Source organism: Culex quinquefasciatus, chromosome 1 (assembly GCF_015732765.1).
Source record: "Culex quinquefasciatus strain JHB chromosome 1, VPISU_Cqui_1.0_pri_paternal, whole genome shotgun sequence".
NCBI lineage: Eukaryota > Metazoa > Arthropoda > Insecta > Diptera > Culicidae > Culex > Culex quinquefasciatus.
In genome coordinates this window covers 77,568,997-77,579,070 of record NC_051861.1, presented here as the reverse complement: position 1 = coordinate 77,579,070, position 10,074 = coordinate 77,568,997, and the positions used below count along the sequence as shown (strand labels likewise).

The 10,074-nt window shown below is 39.8% G+C and overlaps 1 protein-coding gene and 1 non-coding gene across 2 annotated transcripts; both read left to right on the top strand.

Annotated features, from left to right (window-relative positions):
* Nucleotides 1-1,438: 1,438 nt before the first annotated feature.
* On the top strand, nucleotides 1,439-2,547 carry LOC6042505. Its single transcript, XM_001851668.2, is given in 3 exon segments — nucleotides 1,439-1,599; nucleotides 1,661-2,411; nucleotides 2,414-2,547. Coding segments are annotated over 3 exon segments (963 nt in total). The 5' UTR covers nucleotides 1,439-1,501; the 3' UTR covers nucleotides 2,528-2,547.
* Nucleotides 2,548-9,765: 7,218 nt separating this feature from the next.
* Trnal-cag lies at nucleotides 9,766-9,848 on the top strand. The gene has a single exon. It is a non-coding gene; the product is annotated as a tRNA-Leu (tRNA).
* Nucleotides 9,849-10,074: the final 226 nt, after the last annotated feature.

Genomic DNA, 10,074 nt, shown 5'->3' with positions numbered 1-10,074 from the left:
TTATCAGCTTATCGGATGGGAACCTGGCTTGTAAGACAAGCCGCTTGCAAGCGGCAACGGTCGACCGACGACGGTCAACGGTAAACAAAAACAACAACAAAAATCTGATCATTTCTATTAAAGGTGTATATATTCAGGGTGGAAAAGTATTAATATAATAACGAACGTTAGTATACTTATTAATATAATCAGTAAAGTTCAACGGAGTTTCCTGCCCCTTGGCCGCGTGTCTTTTTCGGGAATACGCGCAATAAGGTAATGAGGGATTGCTCTGCTGTCAAAATAGTTAGCACGAAACCCGGATTTTATGTGGAGATTTTCAGATAAGTTAAAATTTGATAATTGGGTCCTAAAATGTAGCTTAGATTGCTGATATTATTGTTTACAGCGATAAAGCTTATTTTTCTGAGTACAATGTTCGTACGACCACAAAGAGTTTAAAATGAATTTTTAAATCAATTTTGAAAAATTATCCTCGTGGTCCTTCTTGACAGAAAAGCTCCTACTTGACAGCTCGTTCCAAGGGGACCATCGAGAAATTAAAAGTGAGAGTGTGTGCAACATGGAGTTAAACTTTCTATGAAGTTGCTGTGAAGGTTACAATGGCACTTTGAAAAGTTTAACTCCATGTTGCACGCACACACTCTCACTTTTAATTTCTCGATAGTTGATCCATCGAAAAAATGTTGCCTTGTCAAAAAAAAATTTTGCATTGAAATGAAAAAAAGTGATCAGAAATGAGAGCTTTTGTTGATTTGATTTGGTTATTGCGCGTATTCCCGAAAAAGACACGCGGCATATCAGCCTCGAAACGACGCGCCGCACTGCCGGCAAATGCGCGCTGTCAAATCCCATACTGTGCGTTTTGTTTTTCTTGATCTTCTTCATCGAATTGCATGGCATTGTTGCCGGGTATGTTTTTTATTGCACCAAAAGTGCAGAAAATCGCTGGCAACAGTGTCTGCGGCACATTCTGATATGCCGCGTGGCGTGTACCTTCGAAAGAAACGGACAATAACCGCGGTGGATTTTCTTGAAATAATTCGAACTGTCAAAAATCCACCAAAGCATCTACCGGTGGATACTTTTCTACCACAGATTTTTGTGCGATCAATGTGGTAGATGCTTTGGTGGATTTTTGACAGTTCGAATTATTTCAAGAAAATCCACCGCGGTTAACCAAATCAAATTAACAAAAGCCCTATGGTTTTTAAAAGTGTTTTTTACCGTTGTACATAAAAATAGAGCTTTATGACGTTTCGCGTACACACACTAGCGCACCATTTGATTTTGCTGGCCGGACAAAATTTAACCTCAATCTTTTTCGTGTACGTACACGCAATACATGCGCACGTAGATAACTCTATTGACATAGGACTTTAGTTACCCAATCTAGTACTACATTTTTTGCAGAACCCTACAAAGTCTTTATTTTGACGTTTCTCAAGTTTGTAGGTTTTGTTTACTTTCAATCGCACGCGTTGATGAACCAAAATTCGAAATGGCAGTGTTCGGTCCCGGAAAACCCCGGAAGATTCCGGTTCCCAAGCGGCACGGCGTGCGTGACCCACTGAAGAGGAAGGCCGAACAGGAAGCTGCGTAAGTTTTATCTTACTTTTGTTCTTGAGCGATTGCCTCATTTTATAATTGATTTCTTCAGGATCAAAGACAAAATCAACAATCCTCCGAAGGAACGCGACGTTCAGGAAGTTTCGAACCGATTCAAACGGTTTGTCCAACTTAAGGAGCAGGCCAACAACCCGGCTGCGGCCGCCGCTCAGAAGCGCAAACAGCAACAGAAGCGTAAACGCGACAACAAACGGAGTGCCCTCCAGGTCGGCGATTCCGTCGTGCACCAGCTGCCCAAGGAACCGGAAGCGGCCTTTCTGGAGCGTGTCACCAAAGTGCAGCAAGACCGCGTGCTCGAGGCCAAATTCTCCACCAAGTACAACGTCGAAGTGGAACGGGATGACTCGACAGGGGCGATTAAGCTCAAGAAGAAAAAGTCCCACGAAATCGACGAGCTGCTTAAGAAAAAGGCCGAAGAGGCCAAGGGTGGCTTCAAGCGGAAAAAGAAGGTCAGGGAGGTCCAGAAGAAGCTGACGCTGAGCGAGAAGAAGGCTCTCAAGAAGCAGAAACTGGCCGACAAGCAGCGCAAAGAGGAAGACAAACTGCTGGAAGAGTTCCAACTGGATAAGGTCGAGTTTGGCGAAGTGGTCAGCGGACCTCCCACGCTCAACACCAAACCACGGCACGCGGACAAGCTGGACGGAGCGCCGAGGCCGGGCAAGAAGCGACTGCTGCTGCACACGATGCTGGAACAGTCAAAGGAAGGCGGTGAGGAGGGTGAGGAAGAGGAGCCGCGAAAAAAGAAGGCAAAAAAGGCGGACAAGAACCAGCCAAAGGTGGACCTGAAGGAAAGCGGAAGAACTTGCCGGTGGCGACCCGGATCAAGCTGGACCGGGAGCAGCAAAGTGTGATTGAAATGTACCGGCAGATTAAGAAGCAGGGGAGGAAGGTTGAATAAAGATTGTTTAAAAAAGAAATGATATTTGCTACTGCGTTTGGACCTGGACGGGCTTGAGTGTTTATGACACTGTTTGTGACACAGCTCCGCATGTCCAGATGCCTTTCTATAATTACTCTTAGGAGCAATTCTCTACCAAAACCTTAAATGGATTTTATTTGTATTTTTTTTTTGACTCAATCTTTGTAGGGGCCTTCCCTATGCCCAAAGAAGCTTTTTTGTGTCATTGGTTTACCCATACAATTTTGGCAGCTGTCCATACAAAAATGGTCCGTAAATATTCAAACAGCTGTAACTTTTGCGCAAATTTTCTGATCAATTTGGTGTCTTCGGCAAAGTTGTAGGTATAATTCGTATTTTGCCTTCCTCACCTTACTGAGGAACGGCTATAAAATCCAGGGCTGCGGAGTCGGGTCATATTTCAAGCGACTCCGGCTTTCTGGGATTAGTCGACTCCGACTCCGGCTCCGGCTTTCAGATCCAACCGACTCCGACTCCAACTCCAGCCCACCAACTCTAGCCGACTCCGACTCCAGCTTTCAAAAAATGGTTGGCTCCGACTCCACATATTTTTAAATATTTCAAAAGTTAGTTTACTATTATTTCGAAAACATTGATAAATAGGATTATTTAAAAAACTCTTTAAGTGGAAAAAACCGGAAAAAAGTTTCTAGTTTTACAAGTTTTAGACGTTATTGAAACAGAAATTAAAAAAAAAAACGCCAGTTTTGAAGGAATTTTCAGAAGAACAGTTTGGTAAGTATATTTGGATGTATTTACTTAAACTCAAATTTTCATTAAATTGTTAAAAGCTAAAATAATAAATTATTATTTTTTTAAATGATCATTAAAAGAAGGCCTTAATGATTGATTTAAGAGCGAGTCCACGAACAGGACATACCCCTTTGTATGGGACGTCGTTTGGACCTCACCAATCTGCCTGAAATTTTCAGGGGTTGTTTGTACATATAAAACTAGCATCTGGCCAAAATATGAGCACTTTAGGTCAACGGGAAGTGGGGCAAATCGGGACACAAAGTTTAAAGGTTCAAAAACGTCAAAAATCTTAAAAAGGCTATAACTTTGGCAAAATTCAATTTATTTTCAATGTTCAAAATGCATCTGAAAGGGCTTAAAAAATGCAACAAAATGCAGGATAGAGCATCCCAATTGGTTAAACCTAAAGGGAGTTATTGGCATTTTAGTGAAAAAAAAGCATAATTTTCAAACTCAAATAAAAAAGTGTTCCATCCAGATATCAACTCAATTCGACCTGCAGCTTATAGGGGACATCTGGGACTACCATCTGAAACTGAGAACGCTTTGGGTAAGGCAGTTTAACATATTAAATAGACACTTTTACTTTTAGTGATTTTTTTGGCCGTAAATTTTTGCTCGGGGGACCCCTTAGATCCCATTTTCTGGTGATAATTTTATCATATTCGTGTTCCTGAGACAATTTCACAATAGAAACATGCATAAAAATGTTTATTTTGATCCATTTTAACCCTTTAAAAAATAAAAGTTAAAAAAAATTAAAAGCTTCTTTTTCTGGTGTCATCTAGTATCCTTGAAACGAGCTTGATTTTCAATAAATGTGAATGGAGGTTTTTTTTTAACTTTTATTTTTTAAAGGGTTAAAATGGATCAAAATAAACATTTTTATGCATGGTTTCTATTGTGAAATTGTCTCAGGAACACGAATATGATAAAAATATCACCAGAAAATGGGATCTAAGGGGTCCCCCGAGCAAAAATTTACGACCAAAAAAATCACTAAAAGTAAAAGTGTCTATTTAATATGTTAAACTGCCTTACCCAAAGCGTTCTCAGTTTCAGATGGTAGTCCCAGATGTCCCCTATAAGCTGCAGGTCGAATTGAGTTGATATCTGGATGGAACACTTTTTTATTTGAGTTTGAAAATTATGCTTTTTTTTCACTAAAATGCCAATAACTCCCTTTAGGTTTAACCAATTGGGATGCTCTATCCTGCATTTTGTTGCATTTTTTATGCCCTTTCAGATGCATTTTGAACCTTGAAAATAAATTGAATATTGCCAAAGTTATAGCCTTTTAAGATTTTTGACGTTTTTGAACCTTCAAACTTTGTGTCCCGATTTGCCCCACTTCCCGTTGACCTAGAGTGCTCATATTTTGGCCAGATGCTAGTTTTATATGTACAAACAACCCCTGAAAATTTCAGGCAGATTGGTGAGGTCAATGCGAGATGGGTATGCTTTGCTCGTGGACTCGCTCTTAACATATACATTCAATTTGCTCACTTTTATGTTGACATTTATAAGAAGCACAGTGACTATCATAGTCACCTTGTATTTTTAAATAACAATTTTAAACGAAACTATTTTTTATAGCACCATTGATTTTTTTAAGACGTACATGGACATCACGCCAAGGTTGAAGATGTTTATTATTACAAATCAATGTATCTAAAAAAATCTTCGTGGTAAGAACGCTTAGGGGTCCTTTTCAAATATCCGAGACCTAGAAAATATATTACCCCGAAATTTTGGATTTATTTGTACAAAGTTATAAACAAAATGCGCATGTTGAGTTCCAAGTAATAGATTGTTATAATCGTTGAATATTTGTTGGAAGAGTTATCCTGTCAGTGATTTTTTGTTTTCGATTTCCATAAATAGTGATTATTTATATTTTTTGATTTACCTCGTAACTTTTTTCCTGAGCATTGATTTATATAAAACCACCAAGACATTCGCTATCGGGGTATAAGATGACTGTGTGTGTACTTTTTTCAGAAAGAACTAGGTTACATTTGGTCAAATTTGAGTTTAAAGGGTACATAAATATTGGCAAAAGGATGCAGTCAAAAATCTATTAAATATTTCTGACTACAAAATCAATATTGTTTTTTTTTTGAGTTATGATAATACTACATACTTGGGTAAGAGCTGATTAACAGGTTATCATTAAGTGATCCCTAAAAAAAGTAAAAATGGCAACGCAGCGCATGCAACTTGAAAAAAAATAATTAAAATATAAGAAGTTTTGTAAATTAATCTGTTTTATAGCAAATACTGAAAAATAAAAAACAAACATAATTTTTGTTGAATTTAAGATAACTCCGACTCCAACTCCGGGTAATCAGAAATTTTCGGCTCCGACTCCGACTCCAGCTGTTCGAGTTTTTACGACTCCGACTCCGAATCCAGGCTTCCCAAAAAGACCCGACTCCACCGACTCCGGCTCCGACTCCGACTCCACAGCCCTGATAAAATCACTCGAAAAATGAACTTCTCAATTAGACCTCCTAGACCCACCTTCGTGTATACCTATCGACTCAGAATCAAATTCTGAGCAAATGTCTGTGTGTGTCGCACCTTTTGGAGGCCGATTCACAGATATTTTGATGAAAACGTTGTCCGAATCTATCATGCGACCTATCGTTGCATAGGTAATCAAAAGAACTTTCCAACGCGTCCAAAACATTGAAGATCTGACAACCCTATCAAAATTTATAAACACCTAAGTGTTATTTATGCACATTTTGGAGGCCGGATCTCATGATCATCTCATCTTATCTCATGATATTCATGCGACCTATCTTTGGATAGGTAATTAAAAGACCTTTTCAACGATCACGAATTGGATTGAAGATCTGACTACCCTATCATAAGTTGTAACCACATAAGTGCCCTGCAATATGAAGATCTGACTACCCAATCTAGTGGTATGAATAATGAGTCAAAATTGATAAAACTTTGAGAAACACCACCATTTTGTGTCTATTTTGGATAGCACCCTTTAAATGTGAGGAAAGCACCAACCACCTAAGGGTGGATTAAGTAACGTTTTTTATTGAGAAATAGATGGAATTTGTGTCCAAACCTATCATATCACCAAATGTTGGTAAGAAGTGAGGAAGGCACCAACCACATAGGTGGATTGAGTTAGTTTTTTTTTAATGTTCAGAAAATTTGCTATAACATTGTCCACGAGGCATTTAAGATTGGACCTCTGGTTGCTGAGATACAGCGGCTGGAAAATTATGTTTTCCAAGACTCACCCAAACAACCCACTGTTTTCTAAAGTCGGTATCTCAACAACTAATGGTCCGACTTTCAATGTTAAAACATGAAACATTCGTGAAATTTTCCGTTTTTTCGAAAACTATATTTTTAATTTGTTTTAGTCAAGACTAACATTTTAAAAGTGCCAAAATTTACTATTACTATTAATGTTAGTTTTGATTCAAAAAAAAATCATCAAAGTAAACAGGGGCCAAAGTGACAGACGCAACATGCTACGATTTGCCTTTGTAGATCAGGCACAATTTTAGAAGAAAAAATTAAGCATTTTTTTGGAAAGGTCCAATAAACCAAATTTCCAGTTTTTGCTTTTTGGGTGTTTTTGAAACCGCCTTGAGTCAGGGGTATTAAAAAACACACAAAAAGAAAAAACTGAAAATTTGGTTTATTGGACCTTTTCAAAAAAAAAACTCAAGAATTGAACCTTGAATTCTCGGATTAGTTTTCAAAAAGCCGACAGCTTCACCGCCAGATCGCAAACCGACGCGGTGTACACCGACCTGTCGGCAGCGTTCGACAAGCTGAATCACGCTATTGCGATCGCAAAACTGGAAAGGATGGGAATCGGCGGGACTCTCCTCAGTTGGTTCCAGTCCTATCTGGCCGACCGGAAAATCAACGTCAAGATTGGAGACTGCTTGTCGGCTGCCTTGATGGCCTTTTCAGGTATCGCACAGGAAGTCATCTCGGACCACTCGTCTTCCTTCTATACTACAACGACTGCAACCACTCCCTCTCTGGACCGCGTCTGTCCTACGCAGACGACATGAAGATCTACTGTCAAGTGAATAATGCAGCCGACGCTCAAGCCCTCCAACAGGATCTGAACATCTTCGCGGACTGGTGTGAAACAAATCGAATGGTCGTCAACCCCACCAAGTGCTCTGTCATCACCTTCTCCAAGAAACGCAACCCAATCAAGTTTGACTACCAGATCTGCGGCACATTAATTCCCGGGAGAACTGTGTCAAGGACCTCGGCGTGCTTCTTGACACGGAACTCACATACAAGCAGCACATATCATTCATGATTTCCAAAGCCTCGCGACAGCTCGGCTTCATCTTCCGTGCAGCAAAAGGTTTTACAGATGTCTACTGTTTGAAGGCTCTGTACTGCGCTTTGGTCCGTTCAACGCTGGAGTATTGTTCTGCCGTATGGAGCCCTACTACGAAAACAGTGCGGTGCGGATTGAGAGTGTGCAGCGAAGATTTATCCGGTTCGCGCTCCGTCGACTCCTGGCGGGATCCATTTCATCTGCCTAGTTACGAAAGCCGCTGTAAACTGATCAACCTTGACACCTTAGCAGTGCGTAGAAATGTCAGCCGTGCACTCGTAATCTCCGACGCTCTGACTTCTAGATTGCAGTGCCCAGCCATTCTTCGAGGACTAGACATTATGGCCCCGCTTCGAACGCTTCGTAACACTCCGTTCTTGCGTGTTCCTGTTCGCCGGACGAACTATGCTATGCATAGCGCGTTGACGGGACTACACAGAGCATTCAATTTTGTAGCTTCTTTGTTCGATTTTAATCTGTCCCGTGACGTCATCAAAAATAAGTTTTTATTGTTTTTTAGGCGATAATTTGTGTACATGTACTTAGTTTTAAGCACACCATTTGGGCATGTGGTGCCTGTTGGTGTTAAACAAATAAACAAAAAAAGAGCCATTGGTAAACAAAGTCCTTTTTACATCGGTATTCGACCTACTTATGAAAAATTAATATCAAAAACGATACTTAATCCACCTTTAGGTGGTTGGTGCCTTCCTCACATTCATAAAGTCAATACATTCAGTAAAAATAGCAACATTCCCTTAACATGTTTAACAAATCAATTTTATTACTGATTTCTTTTGATAGGGTTCGCAGACCTTCAATTTTTCTGGCTCATCGGCAAGGTCTGATAAAAAAACCTATTCAATGAAAGTTCACATGGAAGATTCAGACAATATTTTTATCACAATATCTTAGATCCGGCCTCCAGAAAGTATATAAATAAAACTTAAGTGCCAATAACTTTTGATAGGGTTGTCAGATCCTTGATGTTTTAGGCTCATTTGAAAGGTCTTTCAATTATCTAACTAACGATGGGTCGCATGATGGACCCGGACATAATTTTTACTGAAATATCCGAGATCCGGCCTCTAAAAAGTGTATAAATAACACTTAAGTGCTAATAACTTTTGATAGGGTTGTCAAATCCTTGATGTTTTAGGCTCATTTGAAAGGTCTTTTGATTATCTAACTAACGATGGATCGCATGATGGACCCGGACATAATTTTTACTGAAATATCTGAGATCCGGCCTCTAAAAAGTGTATAAATAACACTTAAGTGCTAATAACTTTTGATAGGGTTGTCAGATCTTCAATGTTTTGAGCTCATTGGAAAGGTCTTTTTAATACCTTTCTGAAAATGTATAACATGATAGGGTTTCTTGCAAAAACCACCCTTTTTACAATCTTCCGGACATACGCCAAAATCGTTTTTTTAGCATAACTTTTGAAGTACTTAACTAAACTTGCTGGTTTTAAATAGAGACCTATGGGACCCCAAGACGGATCGAATGAGACTAATACGGTCAAAATCCGTTCATCCAGTCCGGAGATAATCGAGTGACAATTTTTTTGTCCACCCACCTACACACATCCACACAGACATTTGCTCAGAACATAATTCTGAGTCGATAGGTATACGTGAGGGTGAGTCTACGAGGTCGAATTAAGAAGTTCATTTTTCGAGTGATTTTATAGCCTTTCCTCAGTAAGGTGAGGAAGGCAAAAAACGTTACTTAATCCAACCTTAGGTGGTTGGTGCCTTCCTCTCATTCAAAGGGTAATGCTATCCAAAATAGACACGCTCATATAGATCCGGACACGCATGATAGATCCGGACAACTTTGTCATCAGGTGAGGAAGGCAGAACGTTCGAGATTGTTCATCTACACGTCCTTCAAGTGCCCCAAACTAAAAATAAAGGAAATTTTGTCTCATTTTTGAGAAAAACGAAAATTAGTGTAAGAGGTCACGGTGGCTCTTACGGCTTGAACACACTTTTCCGAAGTCGTAATCTGAACGGACAATTTCAAAGATTATTTGTCCTAACAGGATGCGAGCTCTTCAGTGGTTGACCACTACCACTTCTCTTTATTTACTCACCTGAATTCCCACATGTCAGGATGGCCGAGCGGTCTAAGGCGCTACGTTCAGGTCGTAGTCTACTCTGTAGGCGTGGGTTCGAATCCCACTTCTGACAATAACTTTCCTTTTTTTCTGTTGAGAGCTATAAACGTGCTGGAAACAACAATTCATCGCAGGCCAAGCAGGTTTTGGCTGATTTGACGATAAGAACATGACTAACGTTTCCAGGGTGAGAAATGTTTATTTGGGGACGGCAAATTAGAATGCCTAACATTTCCGTTGAATTGCATCAAGGATTTATTCGATTTAGGTACTTCAACAATGTGCAGTTTACTCGATCA